This window comes from Diadema antillarum, unplaced genomic scaffold (assembly GCF_040938485.1).
Source record: "Diadema antillarum isolate AM-2024a unplaced genomic scaffold, OU_Dant_1.0 scf00000003, whole genome shotgun sequence".
Classification (NCBI taxonomy): Eukaryota; Metazoa; Echinodermata; class Echinoidea; order Diadematoida; family Diadematidae; genus Diadema; species Diadema antillarum.
Window position 1 is genome coordinate 2209176 of NW_027270892.1, and position 23168 is coordinate 2232343.

The 23168-nt window shown below is 41.1% G+C and overlaps 1 protein-coding gene across 1 annotated transcript; it reads left to right on the plus strand.

The window, feature by feature from the left end:
• The first annotated feature begins 279 nt into the window (after positions 1–279).
• Positions 280–22215, plus strand: LOC139734891 (serine/threonine-protein kinase PLK4-like). Its single transcript, XM_071645703.1, has 18 exons — positions 280–304; positions 2199–2252; positions 2784–2879; positions 3805–3900; positions 4550–4664; positions 5172–5284; positions 6499–6714; positions 7350–7523; positions 9237–9621; positions 10326–11152; positions 13085–13189; positions 13702–13960; positions 14765–14898; positions 15568–15659; positions 16670–16956; positions 17359–17465; positions 18180–18286; positions 22116–22215. Exons 2-18 carry the CDS (start codon positions 2235–2237, stop codon positions 22213–22215), a joined length of 3231 nt encoding a protein of 1076 aa, XP_071501804.1. The 5' UTR covers positions 280–304; positions 2199–2234.
• The last annotated feature ends 953 nt before the right edge of the window (positions 22216–23168 follow it).

Here is a 23168-nt window from a genome sequence, read left to right on the forward strand (position 1 = left end):
CATTCATTTGAAATGCTGTAGAACCTACGCAGAAATTCGCAGATACTGTGAAGAGACACCACCCCAGGAAGATTGATCTTGATCTCACTTCTCATTTAATCATTCTGTATCGTTGTATATGGCTTTCAGACTACGGGAAAGACATAAAATAATAAAAGAAAGAGAGAAAGAAAAAGAAAATCGTCTAGCGCCCTCTCTTGGAGTAATGTAATGACATCGATTCATCACCGCCATATTCAAAAGCTGAGCCGTCTGCGTAACATAAACAACTTATTTCAGATTGAATTGACTCGCACTTAAAATGGTAAGTTGATATTATATGACAAGTTTTATGCATGCATAAACTTCATGCATGTCGCCAACTGGGCTAGGTTCTTATATAAGGTAGAACATGCGGAAGAAAATGACTACCAATTTTGAACGTTACGATTTATCGCCGCCTGTGTCCCACACGTTTACTTGTGTGTATTGTAGGTATACAGGTGCAGGCTCTCCAAAAAGTTTTCATCAACCTCATTCATGCCATATCAATATGGCCTGATACAAGCGATGGGCAAAATAATGGCACCAGTATTCCTTCTTAGGCTTCTATTCTGCTTAGTTCGTTTGTAAGTAGATTCTACGGAATGAACTGTTTATAATGTTGGCAGTGTAGATCTCGTGTTGAATTAGCTTTTGTTTGATTTGAATGATATTCCTTGTAACGTTTATTAATTGTATTGTAACGTTAGTGTACTTGTAGAAGTTGTATTGCATGGTAATAGGTTGGACCTACTACTACTCATCGACCACCTAATGTGTATTTGCTTGATAAGAATATTTAACACTGAAATTCACGTAAAAACTTGACCTCTACATTGTACGTGATTGAGAAAATCCAGCACTTTCAAATGCTGCATGCTGTTGTTCCCTTTTCAATTCGAAGTTTCTGTGCAAAGATATAGCCGTCGAACTTGTGTGGCCTCTGCTCAGCTCCCCGCAGTGCCGCTCCTTATTTAGATCAACTGCTCTTTTTTCATTGACAATGCACACAAACCGAGTTGCTTGTATTGAACACCATGTTGTACGAAGCTTTTTAGAAACTTCCATGACATTACATTATGATTCGGTTAAAATATTCATTCGAAATTTTGTCCTTGATTCAAACCATCAATGAACAGTGAATTTCCGCGTCTGTTCATTGATGGTTTATGTGCTCTGCGCGCAGTTAAGTGCGTACTAAGCGTTCTGTGCGCCAATACTACGCGGTCGGTTTCAATGAATAAGGGCGGTCGATATGTAGTAGGGTTACCACACTGAATTGCGCAATTGCTGAAGTACGCATAATGCGTACCACTCAGCACTTGACAGAAAGATTAGTCTGTATAGTGTATCTGGTTGTCGGGGATATGTTCCGCGGAGACTGCGTTTAGCTTCACGGAATCCTCTCCTATACAGACCGAAGGCTATCCTACTGGCTCCTGTATTGATGCTCTACGGTCGCGCACAGACCAAATGTTACCATAAACCCAAATGACGTTCAAACAAGTTTGACATGACTTGACACATTTGCATTAATATTTGGGGTAACTTTCTCACGTTGTGCAATCAAAATACTCACAGTAACTCGTTACATAGCAGAAATTTGTGTGCATATCGCAACATCGCCGTCTGCTGGCTGTAAGTTGCCATTTAAAACAAGTACGTACATCACATTTGATTGGCTGACGCAATTCGTATGATTGAAGAGCTGATACATGTACGACCGTATGATGGGCTAGTAGTTGTGTCTTTTTCCATAAAAATTTCACCCAAATCTTGGATATTTCAATCACTTGGTGAATTCAATGCATTCTTGAAATGTTAATTTTGCTATACAAGTTTAAATTTGCCGATCTCGGGATATGAATTACAGTCGTTGAGAGCTTCAATACAGTGAGGTATGGGACAGCCTTCCATCTTTCTACGGAGGAGAGCAATAACATTAAAAAATAGATAAAAGACTCCTCTGGACAGACAGACCTTTCTGTCTAGCGTACCACCACACTGCCATCTATGCCTTTATGGATCTAAATCTGCTACTACTCAATAGATCTACTAGAAGTCTAGAAACCATGAGAAACCTAATTTATATTATTATCAATATCACTCCAGTTCATTGCTCACAAATACCTGCTTTTTACCAGTAATGTGCTCTACTTTGCTTCCCAATGATGTAGGATATTGATGTACTTCCTAGGTCTTCACATGATACAATGGAGGATACCATTAAGGTGAGATTTGTGCACATTATCTGTATATCATATATGTGTATTTGATGCACTCTTTGCAAGTGCTCTTGGGATTTAAGATTTTTTCTTTAAATAAAAATACCACAGTATGGCCTAGACCCTAAATCAAATGCATTTAGAATATATTTTATATGTTTTGTTTGTTGAGATAACTTGTGGGTCACATTATTTGTCATTTCATAGAATATGAACTCTTTGGAGAAGAGAAAAATACATTTGGATGTTCGGTTTTCCCTTCCCTATTGCAATGGTGTGTACAAAAGACAATAATTATCCACTGTATTACCTTGTCAATTGTCAATGTCAATTGAAATTTGCAGTATTACTACCAGGATAGTTTAACCAGTTCAATGTTCCGCTTTTGGCTGTGTGTTTCTTAAGCAACTACCCAGTAGTTATGAACAGACAATTAAATCTAAGAATACAAGAAGTCAGCCAACAAGACTGATGACAATTTACCTTTTCCATGGCAACAACTGATGACTGTGGTCTAAAAATATTTTGTGTCCACAGAATTACCAAGTGCTGAACCTCCTTGGTAGGGGTGGATTTGCATGTGTCTACAGGGCGAAGATTATCAGCACAGGTCAGGAGGTGGCAATAAAGATGGTAAGACAGAGCGCGAGGGAAGGAAAGTTTGTTCATTAGACATGAGAACTGTATAATTTTACAGAGTGCTGGTAATTGTAGTTGTTCCAGGATCATTATGATGTGCATGTTGTGTTAACTAGTCTCCTAGTACTAATTTGTAAAACTATTAGATGACGAGACATCGTAACGTACAGCGTACTAACAGATCCAGTGACTTGGAATGGCGCAATTATGACCATGAGTTTTTACATTAGGCTGTGCAGAACAAAATCTTGACTGCTTTGCTCGCTTTGTTTTTTAGTTTGTTGTTTTTTTGCCCTGCAGTTCAGACAATTTGGAATAGGAAATGTAATAACTTCATATTATATCCATTCTCAAAAGAATTCATACCTGTGGGAAAAGCTTGGGAAAAGCACTTTTTATTTGTTTTAACGAGGAAATTTTTTCTCTATTACTGTACCCAAGATACTGTATGTTAAGGATACATGTAGTATAGGTATTTTTAGTTAGAACAGGAAGTCAGTAACTTTGTAATCCTTAGAGAAATTTTTCTGGGGCCCATTGCATAAAAGTTACTATTATGGTAACTTTGCCATCCAATGGTAACTTCTATGGAATTCTTGATTTTAATTAACAGTTGAGTATTGTTACCATGGTAGTTACTATTGGATGGCAAAGTTACCACAATAGTAACTTTTATGCAACAGGCCCCTGTTCTCATTTTGTTTTGTACTGAAAAACACTGGAAATACTGTAAGTTAAGGCTCCCAACTGCAATGGAAATGTGTAGTAGAGCTTATGTACAAATATTAGATTAGATGTAAATTTGATATTTTTTTATTGTACTCAGAATTTGATTGATCTTTATTTTATACTGGCTTTGATAAATATTCATGGAAATATAAGAATCACACACTTCTTTTTCCTATGTTTGTTATTTTAGATTGATAAGAAGCTCATGCATTCACGTGGGATGGTGACCAGAGTCAAGAATGAGGTTGAGATTCATTGCCAGCTAAAGCACCCTTCCATTCTTGAGGTAATTCTGCTGTTTGACATTGATTGATTATTGTCAAATATTCATCATTAAATCAAGGTTGTTGAAGTGGGAAGTCTATTTTATGTCATAATCAGCATGTGTGTACACACACGCATAAAAAGCAAGCATGTCTTGGACAGGCATTGAATGAGCCAGATTCAGTTCTCCAGAAACATCACAGAGTTCTATAACCTGGTAATCCTATTCACCTGTAGTTTATACCTTTTGCCTGTACTCAATCTTACAGTTCTAATGATGTATCATATCACTGATTTGAGTTCTGCAGTTGTGTCTGGACTTGGTAACAGTCTCCAATTCCCAACCATTGATATGTGTGCCAACTTTGTTGATCCATATTTATAGACATGTTTAGTTTCTTATCGAATGTCTTTTTGTACTTTTTTTTTCACAACTGCTTAGGCCATCTTCTTGTGAAAAGCTTTACATTATGAATTATTACATTTCAGTTTGTTTCAGTCTGTTTGTGGTTCAGGTCATGATAATTTGTTTATAAATACTCTAATCTATTTAGAACCAAAAAAGTGCTTCACAAATTATGTGCACCGCTCACTTGGGTGACAGTCATTTAATTCCTATAGTATTACATGACCAAATTTAAATCACCGCTTCCTTTCCCTTTATGTGGCAGCTCTACAGCTACTTTGAAAATAGCAATTACGTCTACCTTGTGCTAGAGTACTGCCAGAATGGGGAGCTGCTCCGCTATCTGAAAAAGAAGGATAAAGTCTTCACGGAGGAGGAGGGTAAGTATTGAGCTGTACAGTGGATGAGAACATTTTGATTGTTGGTGGACTGTGCATACAAGCGACACCAGGTTTTGATCCGGAATTTCACTTGTTCTGAATTATGTAGACTTGTGGATTACAGAGGTGTGCAAAAACTTTGTGAGAAGAGTCATGACTCATGTACATCAGTGACATGCTAAGCACTAGCTGAGATCAGGCTGATATATATCACACACTGAACACACTGGGTTTAGGGTACCGTAAAACCAGACATATTCGCAGCATGAAATTTTTGTGAATTGTAGCCAACATCCTTTCTTTTTGCTGCATGAAACTTTCATAGATTGCCACTTGAATTCAATGCATTGTGTAGACTTAAACTTTTGCCTGCATCGTACTTTTGCAAGTCTTGGCTCCTTGCAAATTTTGTAAAAGGTTTCATGCATGCAAAAATGTGTGGTTTTACAGTACTCTGGAGTATACATCTGTATTTGTTTGTTTATTTTATTTTTACCATGCTCGCAGCTCGTCGCTTCCTTGAAGAGATAGTTGTTGGCTTGCTGTACCTCCACGCACACTTCATCCTACACCGAGACTTGACTCTGGCTAACATCCTTCTGACAAGAGATATGCACTGTGTAAGTCAGAAAATTTCATCTTCCTTTCACTCAGTTCAGATTTATTGTCCCCGCCGAACGAGTTCGAGCAGGGGACTATGAAACGGGCTCCGTACGTGTGTGTGTCTGTGTGTCCGTCCGTCCGTCCGTCCGTCCGTCTGTGCGTCCGTGTGTGATCAAAATGTTCAATTTGCTACTTCTCTGTCATTTAGGAGCCAATTTTGATTCTGTTTGCTTTATATGATAGCACTACATGGGAGCTTTGAAACTTCTACACAGAATTTCAGTTGTGACCTTTGACCTTGACCTTTGACCTATATTGTACATTTTGCTTCAAAATGCTACTCCTTCGTCATTTCTAACCCGATTTTGACTCTGTTTGCTTTATGTGATGGCACTAGGTGAGGGCTTCAAAACTTCTACACAGAATTTTGACCTTTGACTTCTTTGACCTTTGACCTTGATTTTTGACCTATATTGTACATTGGCTACAAAATGCTACTCCTTCGCCATTTCTAACCCGATTTCGATTCCGTTTGCTTTATGTGATGGCACTAGGTGAGGGCTTCAAAACTTCTACACAGAATTTTGACCTTTGACTTCTTTGACCTCTGACCTTGATTTTTGACCTGTATTGTACATTTTGCTACCAAATGCTACTCCTTGGCCATTTCTAACCCGATTTCGATTCCGTTTGCTTTATGTAATTTGACCTTTGACTTCTTTGACCTTTGACCTTGATTTTTGACCTATATTGTACATTGGCTACAAAATGCTACTCCTTCGCCATTTCTAACCCGATTTCGATTCCGTTTGCTTTATGTGATGGCACTAGGTGAGGGCTTCAAAACTTCTACACAGAATTTTGACCTTTGACTTCTTTGACCTTTGACCTTGATCTTTTTACCTATATTGTACATTTTGCTACTAAATGCTACTTCCGGCGGGGACATATATTACGCACCGCGTAATTTCTACTTTTCCTTGTTCTATCTAAATGTGTATAAATGATATTATGCAAAAAACACAGTAGCTCGCTGAAATTGTACAGTAGCTCACTGAAATTGTAATTGCAAAATTTGCTGGTATAGGAGTGCATTGTACTTGTGATTGTAAAGGAATCTCTGTTCATTGTAGGGGCAAATGATTGTGATACGTTGTGTCCCACAGGATGATAAAACATCTTGCCATATCATATCTCCTCTTTCTGATGAATTTGCTTGTTCGATCCACAGAAAATTGCTGATTTTGGCTTGGCCACTCGGCTGAAGATTCCGGAAGAGAAGCACTACACCATGTGTGGCACACCGAACTACATCTCGCCGGAGATCGCTACCAGGAGTCCCCACGGTCTGCAGTCAGATGTGTGGTCCCTCGGCTGCATGCTCTACACCTTCCTGAGCGGCAAGCCCCCATTTGACACAGAGGCTGTCAAGAAGACGCTGAACAAGGTATTGTTTTATGCCCGTGAACTACGGAGGTTATGTCTCCGAACATTTTTGAGCTATGACTATGCCAAGGTGCACCTTCTCAGTGTGGTTCCCATTGCTGGCGAGTTATGGGAGTGGTGAAAAAATATGCTTTCTAATCCAGATGTTGAAGGTGTCTGCATTGTGTTCACACACTCATGGTATTCCACAGGTACTCTGAGCACTTTGATGGACTAACAATACAATGGAAAGGGCTCTTGGGTGAAGCTTTCATGAGTAGCTTGACTTGGTGTCGACAGTTAAAAAAGAGATTCCCTCCCCCGAAAAAGACTTTTTTAGACTTTAAGGTTGAGGCAGCATATCTTTGTTTAGTGTACCAGACACTTGCACCATGCTTGGTGTTTTACCATACATTGGCTGTGTGTGGTATGTCTTAGTGTGTATCAAATTATGAAACAAGTGTATGAAACAGAGTATACTGCCATTGCTTGTATGCAGTGTATTTCTACTTCAGGAAAATGTAGAGTGTGAGGTAACAATTGCTGACTTTTGTCATCGTACAGTGTTCTTTTCTCATTATCTGACTCAGCAATGTACATAGGATTTTGAAGCGATACCATACATAATTTTGCACGTCAACACTTTTCCAATTGCAGGTTGTGCTGGCGGACTATGTCATGCCTCCCCACATTTCGATGGAGGCCAGGGATCTGATCAGCAAGATGCTGAGGAAGAACCCGTCGGACAGGATCAACTTGTCAAGTGTCCTAGACCACCCTTTCATGGACAGGACTAAGTCCATGGTCTCCAAGAAACAGCTCTCTTCTCAGGTAGAGCCAAAAATGTGTTTGTTTGTTTGTTTTTTGCTAATTTCCCCTTCTTATTAATTGATTTTTTTTAATACCGTGGGTGCTACTGTGTGTGTGTGTGTGTGTGTGTGTGTGTGTGTGTGTGCGTGTGTGTATTTGCTTTTGTGATAATTAATGTGCGTGTAAAATGGATAGGAATTATTGTAAAGCGCATAGGGAACACTAATTTGTTATAAGCACAATAGAAGCTCAATTATCATTATTGTATTATTATGTGTTTAATTGTGTGTGTTTCTCAAAGGGCAGAAAGTCAAAGTAAGAAAGAAACAGAAAGTCATTTTTTTCACCTCATATACATGTAAGAAATTTAAATCTGAAATGTTGCAGTGATTTTTACATGCATGCAGATGAATGAAGTATGCATTGGAGGGAACACACACACACAAAAAGAAAATATGAAGCAGAAGTAATTAGTGTGATAAAAAGAGATGTTTGCATATATGAAAATCTGCTATGCTCTGAACATATGTGACCCGCTACAACAAAATGATCCTAAAGTCGAGCGAGGTCGATATTTCGAAAATTGCATGATATAATCCCCTAATCTTTCTGCTTTAAATTGATATATAACACATTTTATAAAAGTAATCGGCTGCGGAGATATCGATGTTTAAAAGAGAGCATGTTGAGACGTCTGGAAAATCACTGTTTCGAGAAAAGCGCCCTAAAAGTCTTCCTTTCGACGCAATCGCGACCAAGGGACACGCAAGTCAGTTTTCACCTCTGGACAATAGAAGGTCAGCCCTAGCAACCCCGAAGAGTTCATTCAAGCACATCAGCGTCAGCGGTCTCCTCACCAACCAATCAGTGACCAGGATGTGAGAAGCAGCTGAGCATAGCGCACCCCGCCCGCACACACCAGTCGACTGGGCAGTGTGCGAGCTTCACGCTTCAGTTAGCAGCAAGCAGCAAACTGACCAATGAGATCACTCTGGTCGTTGTTAGGGGCGGAACCTATCTGTGGCGCTCAATCCAAATTTTCGAACCAGTTTCTGCTTCGTTGAAACACCAAAAAAACATGGCTCAGAAAAACGCTATTTTTTTATCTTTCCTTTGATCATTTTGCTTCAAAATTTCGACAGATGATAGAAGACATGTTAGACTCCAATAATATATCAAAATCAGAAAATCATAAGTATTGACCAATTTTAATGCTCTGACTTCAAACTCGATTTTCACGGCTTCGACCGTGCGCGACTTTAGGACCTTTTTGTTGTAGCGGGTCATATATTTTGCTTGGAATACGTTCAGGACACTGTTCATGGGAGTGAGAATATGAATTATTTCAAGTATGGAGAGTGCAAATGTTCTTGATGCAAGGACTTAGTCAAGTTGTGATTCACTTGTATGCAAAGAGGTTACAAAGTTAAAGGCAAAGCGTAATTTGCAGAAGGGCTTAAAATTCATCTTCCACCATTTTGAGCTTGCTCTTTATCTGATATTTTCCATTTTCATCATTACCCAACTGAAAAAGTGTTATCACCATGTTATTTCACACGTTATTTTTGCACATGTTTGCATTTGGGGGAGCAAAAATCAGCAGTTTCTGCAGGCATATGAGAACTATGTTTTCCCTTTAGCAACAGGTCTAGCCAATTTTATTCAGTTTGTCTGTATGTAGATGCCATGCAGTGAGTTACCATCCTAACATGTGTTTCTATTTGATGATGATAGAGACCAGTTGAAATGTCAATGGACAGTGGTATGGCTACCATGGCAACTGCATCATCCTCTCACCTCACCAGCCGTGCATCATCTCGCAGCCGACCGATGAGAGCCCTGCCCATCCAGTCGCTCACCCCCGTCATCTCCCAGGGGGATGGGTCAAAGGGTCAAGCCAACAAGGAGAACATCAACCCTAGTAGCTTCACTACTGATTGTCATCACCGGCATTATCCTCATCAGTACCAGAGAGGTGGCGTGGGATCCAGCTGGAATAGCTACCAGACACACCCGCCTTCACCTCCAGTCAGGCAACGGGCCAATCACAGTGCCTTCTCGCAGTCAGCTGATCGGTACGGATTGACGGAAGAGCTGAATTCAAAGATATCACCTGCAGGTATGTTTTCACTGAAAAATGATTAGATTTCATTGACAAGCACCATATTCATCTTATATATTTCTGATAGGGAGGTGATTTGGCTCAGTCAGTAGCAGGTTTGCCCCCCAATCCAAATGACTTGGGACCCATTCCCAAGTCTAATTGAGAAATGTGTGTAATCATAACCCCTCTAGTAAGAGGCAAAAGCTCTGTCCCTCAGATAGAGCATTAAATGGAGGACCTGAGTGTGAGTTACACTTGACTCACTTACATAAAAGAACCCACATCATTCATTCATCACAAAGAGCAGGGTGCTAACCTGGAGAAATGGTCCACCTAACAAACAAGAAAAATGGGCGAAAGAATGATGCCGAAGGAATGATGCTGAAACCTTGTGGTTCGCCCCAAGTGACTGACAATAGTCGGCAAACAGTATCAACCAGGCACATTGTGCCATCCAAGAAGTAAGTATAAATTTCTGATAATCATGCGGATTTCCAAGAATTGCAAGGATATTTTATTTTGGGTGACAATTCATTGCAAGATGTCACATCATGTCTCAATTTGATAGAAGACAATGATTGCCTCATTTCATAAAAATGTTTCACCAGGGAATATCGATTTTCATTGTTCTTAGTTGCCACAATGCTCATTGTCTCATTTGGAATTATGACAGATCTTTAGTTGTTATTGTATTTCTCTTTGTTATACTGATGTTTCAGGGTGTACTAGCAAGGTGTTGAATGTCCAAGATTTAAGATCAACTCACACTAGCAGGACCACATCATCGTCTTCTCACTCATCCACTTGTCTCCGGGAGGGTGGCAACCGTGATGTCCATCGTAGCCATAGCAACAGTAGTCTCTATGGAGACACACTCAAGAATGCTGGTAATCCCAATGATACCCTTGTGAACAACTATCAGGTAAATGCGGACAGAGGAGGTGACAGCCACTCGTACTTGTGTCCAAATGGTGATGGATTGATAGCACAACCTACCGATCGCAGTGGACAGTGGACATCACAATTGCATGAGGAAGCACATAATGTTAATGCAAGAAGTAGGACTGACATGTCAGGGCATCTGTATCACAACGTGGATGCGGCAAAGCACAGACTGTTTTCCGAATCGGACTTTACGGGTAGAGAGCAGCGCACGACACCTAGCAGCACTTCCGAGGATGGAAAATCGAGGGAGGCGCACCAGAGTGGCCAATCTTCCTCACTCAACCATCCCGATGTGCCAACTGCTCCAGGCTGCGGGGCACCCATTGACAGAGAGTTGACCAAACAGAGTGATCGGCAGCTTCACAGGGATGGAAAGACCGGGGAATCGAGTGGCAGCCATAGTGGCAGCCACAGTGGCAGCCACAAGCGCAATGAGAGCAGCATGCTCGATGGGGAGAGGGCCGGGGAGGTGGCGCACAGACACACCCGAAAGCATGAGAAGAGGGAAGGGCCTGGGGGAGCCCAGAACCTGGTTCAGCTAACCCCGCCTCTGAACGCAAGCAGACTTCGACCAATCAGACAGCGTACAAGGAATGCTGTGGTGAGTCTATGGAGTGCTTAAAAAAAAAAAGAATCTGTGTACACCAACTAGCAGAAAGGTTTCCATGGGCAATCTCATCTTAACTCTAACTTACCTGGGCTATTTAGCGAGCTTGAATTCCTGGGGGGGCCATTATGGCCCCCCCTTCAGATCTCGGCCGTTGATCGCGCGATCGCCGCAAAAATTTGCATGAACATAAAGGCGGATGTAATCTACAAGACTGTTCAGTTAAATTTTCAAAAAATTTACATTTTCTATTTTAGATTAATTAATTATGCAAATATATGCAAAAAACCTCATTTTCGTCTGTAATTGGCTTATAAAAGCTTATGGAATGCTGATTTTTGGTGTAAATATTCCTAGTGACATTCCGAACATTCGTGCGTAAAAAGAAATTCAGTATCAAAATCGATTTCTTTATGTTTTTTATTGTTTTATCAATTTTTTTATGTATTTCTTTGTTTTTTCGAACTTTTGTTTTTGTTGTTTTTTTCAGCAGAATTTGTCATTCACATTTTTTGAAGCATAGTTATACTAAAATAAATTGATTTCAGCCATTAAAATTAAAAATATGAATTTTTATATGAATTAATTGAAAAAACACAATTTGTATTGACTTTGTACACAAAATCACGTTTTTGAGCAATTTTGGGGTTGACAAAAATTTTTTGAAGGGGCGTGGCTTCGGAACGGTATGCCAGGGCGCGACAAATTTGGTCTCAAAAGTTGCGTGAGACTTGAAAGTAAAAAGTCAGCGAGCGGCGCGGTCAAAAAATTTTGCGCACCGGAATGGTCGCGGAATTCGTCGAGGGGGGGGGCATAATGCCCCCCCCCCGGTAAGTTAGGGTTAAAGGACAAGTCGACCTTCATAGACATGTGGATTGAGTGAATGCAGCAATATTAGTAAAACACCAGTGAGAGTTTGAGGAAAATTGGACAGCCCATTCAAAAGTTATGAATTTTTGAAGTTTCTGCTTGCTTACTGCTTTAAAGAAAGGCAGTGAAAAATTCTCAGTAGCACCATCTTCATACAAATGCAATGTTGTCTGACAGTGATGTGGATTTATTATTTAAATTTTAAAACTGGCCTCAAAACACAATTCAAAACTCAAATATAATTATGCACGAGCACTTTGAGTGAACATAGATTAGAATGCATCCTTGCTTCTCTGTCTTGAGTGCAGTGCCAATACAAAATCTGTATTTCTTTGAGGGAAACTTGACTGCAGTGAGGCTTAGTGAATGAAGAGGGGTACAGCAAACTCTGATTTCAGTGGTGAGGATACCACAGTGATGAAATGGCATAGTGAACAACATGTTGGATCGATAAATGCTAGATCCACTGGCTCAGTTTGTGGAGGAACCTTGTGATGCCAAATGCCATTTATCAGCACACTTTTTCCTTTATAAATCATGCTGTCCCTTGGACAGAATCACATTGTAGGCTCAATTTCATGAAAATGTTGCTATGATACAGTGCTCTCCCATTATAACAAAATGCTTATAACAAAATTCGGTTAGAACGAAGTAAAAATTCAGGATGCAGCATTAACCACTCTATGTGCTTTTATTGTTTATTTGTTGGGTTATAACAAAATTTCAATATAACGGAAGAAAACTACCGGTCCCCAAGGACTTCGTTATAATAGGAGTCCACTGTCGCAACTTTTACTGCAATGGCAAGTGTCATGGTAATGACAAAGAATCCTGCTTCCTAATTGGCTCTTGCCACAAAAAGTTGCCACAAAAAGTCCACCAGGCACATTTGGCACATGATGTCAGTATTATACAGACTAGAAAATATGTACTGGTGGCACCAAAAATATCTCTTTTTCCTTACCCTCATAGTAATAGGAACAGTGGAGAGTGTCATCGTATAGAATCTTGAGAGTATTCTGACTTTTTTATCTGGTCCTGATGTTTGCTTCCCAGGTGAGCATCATGAATCGCGGGGAGGTCTGCCTCGAGTTCTTGAAGAGCAGAGAGGGGCAAGATCGGGTGGTGGAAGTCATCCGAATATCCCAAGATGGAATGAAGGTTTGCAATGTAGACACAACTTGAATATATTTCTTGCTAAACATGGAATTTACAACATACACATTTACTATTTCATGTGCACATGATGCAAATCATTGATGGACTCTTACGTCCAATGTGCATGTTCATTTGAAATAATGTTTAGGATACCAGTATTTGTCACACCCAATTTTAATGACAGAAATGGATTCTTGGTTGAATTATATTGTTTAATGATCTATTGTATTTTGTTCTCTTAGCTACACAACAGCATAATGAGACAAAAAATGCAGGAATCCACTAGCTAGCGTAACTTCTTTATTCAGGCCTTGACTTACATTTATATTCCCAATGACTTGTTCCCATGAAGTACAAGTGAAGTACGAGACATATGCGATGAACCCAGGGTTTGTCACCAGCGTGTCTTGCTACTGTTGTCCTACGAATCTCCACCACTAATAGTAAGTCTGCTAATCCTTCCCTGGATAACCATGGTCCCATCATCACAAAGCCTTTGTCTTTGTTTTACCCAGGTTACTATCTACCAGCCCAACGGGGGCAAGGGATTCCCCCTCATGGAGGACCCACCGTCCCCGCCCCAGGACAGCGGCACAGCCACCCACAGCTACCACAACCTGCCCTCGCGCTACTGGAAGAAGTACCAGTACGCCGCCCGCTTCATTCAGCTGGTCCGCTCCAAGACGCCCAAGGTCACGCTGTACACGGACCAGGCCAAGTGCATGCTGATGGAGAATGGTCCCTCGGCTGACTTTGAGGCTAACTTCTACTCGGGTAAGGGGAAATGCCTGGTGTGTTGGTCATTTGTGTCCGTAGATTCACTGAACACGCGAGTGAAGCATCTTTAGAAATCTGAAATATATTGTGCCATCACTTTGAGTATGGGATGTATAAGAGTATATGCCTGTAAGTATGAGTTGTCTGGAATATGATGATGATGATGATGATGACGATGATGATGATGGCGATGGTGGTGGTGGTGGTGGTGATAATGGTGATGAAGATGATGATGAAGATGGTAGTGGTAATGGTTAAGATTGTGATGATGATGATCATCATAATCTACATTTTGTTTTCACTGCTATCTCCAGTTGGCTTTCTTTTAGCAGGGCTACCCTGCTAAAAGAAAACAGAATAAATAGATATGGTTTGAAATGTGAAAGCAAAGCGTGTAGTTACATGTAAGTGTGTTTGAGTAACATATAACAGACAAATTTTACTCTGCCCAAAAGAGACAATCAAAATATTATCTGTTCTATGCATTTCCCTTGATGACAAAGTGGGCACATCCAAAAATTTTGTGGATATTCATGAATTCATTAGTCATGTACGCACATTTCCGACGGTTCCATAAGACGGATTACAAAGTCATTAGTCGTGCATGCACCTTTCTGACACTTACATTAGACGGATTAAACAGGTGAATTTCTGACACCAAATACTGTACATTCTCACTCATGGGGTGGAAAGTTGATACTGAAGATGCGTATCTTGATGAGCTATGTCATGGAAAAATAAACAATATACTATGATACGTGATATGGTGAATGGGATATGATATGTTTGCTCTGGTCAAAGGGGTCAAGATCTACCAGACGGCGAACGAGCTCGTGGTTGTTGAAGATGGCGGGCAGACCAGTAAACATCCACTGAATGGGGAAGATACCAGGATACCTGGCCACCTGAGACCTCTCGTCGACAGCTTTCTAATGGTGAGATGGTAGTCCTTGCTCATAATCTATCTCGTGAAATATTCCCTGGCCGCAGAATGTTTTCTTTAGACCATGTGTACTGGAATAAGATGTTTCAATTCAAATTGTACTGCATGGAGTTTTACCACGAGAGTAGTCTAAAAAATTCTTTGTTCTTTGCTTGCTGTGTGATGTCTAAATTTCACAATAACAGATGTTTTTTCCTTTCTCCTACATTTCTGTGTTGTCTGTATTGTCGAGGGGTTAAAAAAAAGAAAGAAAGAAAACACACAAAGGCAAATGTGAAAGTTGCTAGGCTCAACTGGTTGCAGCCTATCTTTGTATATCTTGTGAAATTTAGGAATGTAATAGTAGTAGTAGGACTGTGTTGTTCATCATCAGAGATTGGCAGTGTATATTACCGGTATCTTCTATTTCAAAGGGTGATCGTAGGTGTCTCCAACTCATCGGCTTCCTTAGTGATTTGTGAAATTTCACTTTCTATTTATTACTTGCTAATCATGGAGATTTTAATCACAGATAGTATGAATAGCGTACATGATATATATTGTAGACATACTTTCTAATGAAAAATCAAATGATATCTTGATATCATATAACGATTGATGATGTATTTTAGGATCTACTTGTGCTCATTTTACCACAGTATACTGTCTTTAAATTTCTCAGTGGAAACAGCATTGCGTCGACGTGGAGACAGCTATTGCTAGCCTTGAATCCAGGCACGGTTATGGACCTTTCTTTCCAATCTTGTTATCCAGGTTGGTACTTATGTAACAGTATTTCAAGTTCAGTGTAGTATTTAAAAAAAAAAATACCACAGACTTTTGATGTTTAAATGTTCTGTGATAAAATGAGTCTGCCTTATCCAACACAATACTCTGCATCAGATTGTGTTTTACAAATGATTGATGTAGGGGCAGGGAGGTTGTAGTAAGGTTGATACCTTAACATGCTTGAATACAGAGAGCAGTTGATGAATGTTAATGGTGACCTCTCCCAACTCCACATTATCTATAAAAGTTTGTGTTTGCCATTTGATGGATACACTTTGAGTGTCACTATTGTGATTGTATGTATTGTAGGTATGTGTCTTATATATAGTTTGAAAAGAGATGTCACATACCCTATCTGCAAAGAATACATAGATGAGAGAATCAGAGTGAGACCAGAATTTTGACTACTGTAAAAGTGGTTTCTTTCGCGGTGGTTTTATTTTTGCGCTTTGAAGTTGAACTGCGAATTCAACATCACGCGAAAATATTTTGAAAAGTCAAGCAAAATTAATCACGCAAGGAAATGTTTTGAACTTGCCGCTTGTTACAACGCTGTAGTATTGCGCACATGCACACATGAAGGTTCTGTGCATTGAGTGTATTGATGGTCGACACACACACAGCGATACCGCGCATGTACTAGTAGGTACAAGCATGTTATAAAGTACTCGAGAGAAGGGATTTCAGGTAAGCCTGCATTTAATTTTAATTTCTATGTAATAAATAAAAGACTAATTGGACTGTAGTTTGGGTTTTCATGTGCAAAATAAAACAGGTTTTGCCGTCTGTGAATTCACAGATTTTGCCGACCGCGAATTTAAACACACGCAAAGTTTTCATAATCTAAAGCAGACAGTTATTCCAAGAAAATTTAGTGTATTTCTCATAGAACAGGCGTTTTACATTGAAACCTTACTTATTTTGACATTAAAAACTTTTTTAAAGAAGAGAGTAGATTAATCATCAACAAAAACAAAAACGTTTTGACTCCTCAGAAAACCACATCAAGTGTCTAGTGTGCAGCAACTTCCAGCTACAACAGCAACAACAGCACCCGCTGCTGCTCACAATCAACAAACCTCTACGTCGGCCAACTCTAATCGTGCACCCGCACCGACCTTCAGTGACCCCAGCTCTACCATTCCCCTGGGGTCTGTCACCTCTCCCAGCACGGCCGCCCCACCCTCCACCTCTGTGTGCTCCTTCGATGGCACAATATGCAGCATGACCAAGAGCGTCAAGGAAGGCAATGGACGGTCACAATGCAAGAAGACTGACCAAGGTCAGTAAACTAGTCAATCTTTCATGACTGTGATGGTCGAGCCTATTAGACCTATTTGAAGAAGGATTTAACAGAAAAGACTGCTATTGATTTCAGCTGGTGTCTTGATTGTTCTATCAATTGTACATTGAAGTGCAAAATTGAAGCATTAGTTTGAAATGTACAAAAAGGCAACAAGGATTAGAGTTTTCTTCTTTTTTATGCCCAATTCACAATCTAAATAAACTATGTATTAGGTATTTTAATTGTATCATGGCAGGAAAGCATTTTGTTCCTGAAGACTTCAGTTAATACATTAACATCTAGTTTGATTTGGGATATAGCAAACCATTCATGCCCTGTTTCAAGCAGTCTCCTGTGTTTGTCATCTTATGCTGTGTCCTCATGTCTGTTCACTTTTAGCGGTCAATGTCAAGGGCAGGTCAAACTCTTCCATGAAGCCACACGTTGGAGGGAAGGATGAAGTCCTGAAAGCTGTCTACGTCCCTAATGTAGGGTGGGCATCACGGGTAAGCCACAATCTTGTGAATTAAATCCAAATACGCAATATGGAAAAGTCATTCACTGCATTTAATTTGAGTACTTTGACCCTGTGTGACGTATTATACCAGTGAATTTCACGCTCTCAAGCAATTTTGGAGATGATGAGAAATCAGGTAATTATATTTACTGTAAAACCAGATTTGTGTGTGTGTGTGTGTGCATGAAATTCTTGTTAATTTTGTGAGGGGCCAAGATTCACAAAAGTGAAATGCAAGCGAAAGATTTTTATCTACGTAATGCATTGAATACCGACGGCAGTTCACAAAAGTTTCTTGCTGTGAAAAATGCTGTTGGCTCCCATTCGCAAAAGTTTCATGTGGCGAGTATTTTAGGTTATACATGTACAGTACTCAGAACTAAAAGCATTTTGTATTCTATACTGTCTATTGTATACCAAAAGTGTGTTCCATGTATAGCTGACGTAGAGTTTAAGGCAAAATTTTGTCATTATCGTCATCACTTTCATGATTATTTTTATTAACTATGTTTAAAAATATATCAAAACTAAGAAAATCACATTCAGAGTGTTCGTGTTTGGAGCTATATATTTGATCATTCACATAATGAAATAGATTTGTGATCCTACTCCAAAGATGAAATAGTTTACATCTTTTGCTTTCTTCTCTTTCTATCTTATTATCCATCCATCATTTTCTGCCTCTATCTCTCTCCCTTGTAAGATGAGATCTGGGGAGGTGCGAGTCCAATATAGTGATGGCGGAGAGATCCAGTTCCCAGCCTCATCCTCAGCAGTCCGGTTTATTCCAGCTAATGGCAAGGCCGAGAGGTATCATATCTTTACTCTACTTAAAGGGGAAGGCTAGTAACTGATCAGTGGGAATCAGAGGAAATGCTGGGAGATGATTGTTCCAATCCTTAAGGGATTCATTCAAGAGCACATTATATAATCAAATGTTGTGTGAAAATTATTTGCTTCAGAATGGTCTCATATTCGAGTAATGTGCAGTTTAATGTTTCCAGGTGAGCATGCCTGGTCAGTGACGGGGCATTAAGCTGCGCATTACTTGAATATGAGACCGTTCTGAGGCAAATAATTTTCACACAACAATAGATATATAATGTACTCTTAAATGAATCCCACAAGAATTGGAACAATCATCCCCCAGCATTCGCACTGATTCCCACTGATCAGTTACTAGCCTTCCCCTTTAACCATTCTCATCGAAGTCAAACTCACTTGTTGATACACTGTACAAAACATGTGGTACCTAGCGTTTGCATACTGTACTATCATACCAGTAGTTTAATACAGCGTGCCATAATACAGGGCTTGTAAGTGATAACCTGGGGCCACTAACATTGATGTCAGGGAGATTTTTCAGCAATAGGTAGACCCGTAAGATTAGTATTTTTAGCTCACCTGAGCCAAAGGCTCAAGTGAGCTATTGCGATCGCCCTTCGTCCGGCGTCCGTCGTCCGTCGTCCGTCGTCCGTCGTCCGTCGTGCGTCGTGCGTCGTGCGTCGTGCGTCGTGCGTCGTGCGTAAACTTTTTACATTTTCATCTTCTTCTTGAAAACCCCAAGACCGATTTTCATCAAACTTGGCAGGTAGCATCCCTAGGGGGTTAGGAACTCAATTTGTTAAAATGGGCACCAGGACCCACCCAGGGGGCCCCCAGGGGGGCCCAAACCCCCCAAATTTAAGGAATCTTTAAAAATCTTCTTCTCTAGAACCAGAAGTGATAGAGCTAAGTTAATACTATGAGTTAGTTCATTGATGACTGTAGTTTCAAGTTTGTTCATGGCAGAATCAGGGATGCCCCCCTTGGGACCCAGGGGAGGGGGGGGGTGGGGAGGGGTTCTAATGGGGCCTAAATTGTACATTTTCATCTTCTTCTTGAGAACCCCATGACCCATTTTCACCAAACTTGGCAGGTAGCATCCCTAGGGGGTTAGGAACTCAATTTGTTAAAATGGGCACCATGCCCCACCCAGGGGGCCCCCAGGGGACCCCCAGGGGGCCCAAATCCCCCAAAATTAAGGAATCTTTAAAAATCTTCTTCTCTAGAACCAGAAGTGATGGAGCTAAGTTAATACTATGAGTTAGTACATTGATGACTGCAGTTTCAAGTTTGTTCATGGCAGAATCAGGGGTGCCCCCCTTGGGACCCAGGGGAGGGAGGTGAGGAGGGGTCCTAATGGGGCCTAAATTGTACATTTTTATCTTCTTTTTTAGAACCCCATGACCCATTTTCACCAAACTTGGCAGGTAGCATCCCTAAGGGGTTAGGATCTCAATTTGTTAAAATGGGCACCATGTCCCACCCAGGGGGCCCCCAGGGGGGCCCAAACCCCCCAAATGAAGGAATCGTTAAAAATTTTCTCTAGAATCAGAAGTTATACAGCTAAGATAATACTATGAGTGAGTACATTAATGACTGTAGTTTCGAGTTTGTTCATAGGAGATCCAGGGGTGCCCCTCTTGAGGGCAGGGGTGGGGGGGGGGGGGGGTGGGGGGGGGGGGGGGTTGGTTAGGAAGGTCCAAATGGGGGCCTGAATCGTACATTGTCATCTTCTTCCTGAAAACCTCATGATAGATTTTCGTCAAACTTGGCAGGTAGCATCCTTAGGGGGTCAGGATCTCAATTTATCAAAATGGGCACCATGCCCCACCCAGAGGGCCCCAGGGGGCCCCCAATCCCCCAAATTAAGGAATCTTTAAAATTTTGGGCCCTTATTGTACATTTTCATCTTCTACTTCAGAATGCCTGTTCAAATTTTGGTAGAGCTGTGAATAATTTAGATTAGTGACTGCGTGAAAGGTGAACTTGCGATACTCAGGTGAGCGCTAGACCCGCGGGTCTCTTGTTATGCATTATCATCAACTGTGCTGTTTCCGTGTAAGGATGGTGGAGTATATTTCGTCTTCATTTTCAGGAAAATGTTGCTTGTGTGTTCATTTTAAAAATGTTTGCAGAAATAGACAGTGAAATAGATGTACATGTGCCCTACAATCATTCATGATTAGCTCACCTGAGCCAAAGGCTCAAGTGAGCTATTGCGATCGCCCTTCGTCCGGCGTCCGTCGTCCGTCGTCCGTCGTCCGTCGTCCGTCGTCCGTCGTGCGTCGTGCGTCGTGCGTAAACTTTTTACATTTTCATCTTCTTCTTGAAATCCCCATCACCGATTTTCATCAAACTTGGCAGGTAGCATCCCTAGGGGGTTAGGAACTCAATTTGTTAAAATGGGCACCATGCCCCACCCAGGGGGCCCCCAGGGGGGCCCAAACCCCCCAAAATTAAGGAATCTGTAAAAATCTTCTTCTCTAGAACCAGAAGTGATAGAGCTAAGTTAATGCTATGACTTAGTACATTGATGACTGTAGTTTCAAGTTTGTTCATGGCAGAATCAGGGGTGCCCCCCCTTGGGACCCAGGGGAGGGGGGTGGGGGGAGGGTTCTAATGGGGCCTAAATTGTACATTTTCATCTTCTTCTTGAGAACTCCATGACCCATTTTCACCAAACTTGGCAGGTAGCATCCCTAGGGGGTTAGGAACTCCATTTGTTAAAATGGGCACCATGACCCACCCAGGGGGCCCCCAGGGGGCCCCAAACCCCCCAAAATTAAGGAATCCGCAAAAATCGTCTTCTCTAGAACCAGAAGTGATAGAGCTAGGTTAATACTATGAGTTAGCACATTGATGACTGTAGTTTCAAGTTTGTTCATGGCAGAATCAGGGGTGCCCCCCCTTGGGACCCGGGGGGGGGGGGGGGGGGGGGGGGGGTGAGGAGGGGTCCTAATGGGGCCTAAATTGTACATTTTTATCTTCTTCTTGAGAACCCCATGACCCATTTTCACCAAACTTGGCAGGTAGCATCCCTAGGGGGTTAGGATCTCAATTTGTTAAAATAGGCACCATGCCCCGCCGAGGGGGCCCCCAGGGGGCACAAACCCCCCAAATGAAGGAATCTTTAAAAATCTTCTCTAGAATCAGAAGTTATAGAGCTGAGATAATACTATGAGTGAGTACATTAATGACTGTAGTTTCAAGTTTGTTCATAGGAGATCCAGGGGTGCCCCTCTTGGGGGTAGGGGGGGGGGGTGGTTGGAAGGGTCCAAATGGGGGCCTGAATTGTACATTTTCATCTTCTTCCTGAAAACCTCATGATGGATTTTTTGTCAAACTTGGCAGGTAGCATCCCTAGGTGGTCAGGATCTCAATTTATCAAACTGGGCACCATGCCCCACCCAGAGGGCCCCAGGGGGCCCCAATTCCCCCAAATTAAGGAATCTTGAAAAAATTGGGCCCTTATTGTACATTTTCATCTTCCACTTGAGAATGCCTCGTCAAATTTTGGTAGAGCTGTGAATAATTTAGATTAGTGACTGCGTGAAAGGCGAACTTGCGATACTCAGGTGAGCGCTAGACCCGCGGGTCTCTTGTTTTCTGTTGTATTTTGTTTTTTGTCCTCCGCTTGTCACACTGTGAGTGCATTTTATGTCAGTATGTGAGATCAAATAAACAGGAATTTGAAACTATGAGTACAAAAATCGCTTTGTTATAGCCAGAGATTATTGTATCAGTTTTCTTTGCAATGAGGGTCCACCTTATGTAGAGCTTATGTAGAGCATATTTCTCTGTTGGTGTGTTCTAGCTATGGCCACAATTCTTCCTTGCCAAGTCACATCCGAGAGAAGCTCCACGACATGCCCCACATATGCAACCACCTCGCCAACGGCACCCAACCCTCCTGACAGTGACCGACGCCCAGTGGAATGGCTTGCAGAGACAGGGTGATCATTGTTTGGATATCTGTTCCACCGAGATGGAATGGCTTGTATGCTTTGAGACCAGACTTATGTCATGCGTTTGGACTCTACGTTACCATCATTATTCGCTACACCCAGAGACCTTCTTGGAGGGTAAAGTCTTGTGTGTTAGTTTGCAATTTGGCTGTCGCCACCCTCGTAGATTTCCTTTAAAGTAAACTACATATGAAGTGCATGTAATTTGGTTCGCCGATTTACTTGCTGCCACTCTCTTTGATTATCCCTAAAGCAGGCCAATGTAACATCACATGTTTAATTAATTAATACTCTTCAATCTTTGCCACTCTCAGATTATTGTTATGTAGTTAGCTAAACTTTTCTAGACAGAAGGGAGATTAACACCTCTGTCTGATTACATTTTGGCTCATTTTAATAATTTGCTGCCATTATTCATTCTTCATAAATGATATCCAGCTGTGTGTACATGTATGTTTATTACTTTATAACTTATCAATAAATATTTGTTCCCCTTTCATGCATATATTTTTCACATCAAGTCAAAATTAATAAGTTTAATTTGGTTTGGGTGACTCACGTTCCACAATTAATCCCTGTAGGGAGAGGAAGGCAATCCGTTCAGTCACATTAAGACCACACATTGATCACTCCACACCGAAACATTGGGTGCGATCGAGCGCTCTAAAGCGAACGAAAGCGTACCGTACCGAACTGTGCCAGATCTGAAGTGTACGAGCGCTCTGTCGAGAAAGCGTACTTCACGAGTAATTTTTAGGAAAGGTCACACATTTTGTAGCAAGAATGTCATCCACCTGGCGCTTGAAGAACTACTCGCACCTGTTCCGAACAAAGAGAATGATGTCTTTGCATTGTGATGTATGCGCTCCGCATGATACGCGCATGCTTTACACAGAACTTTT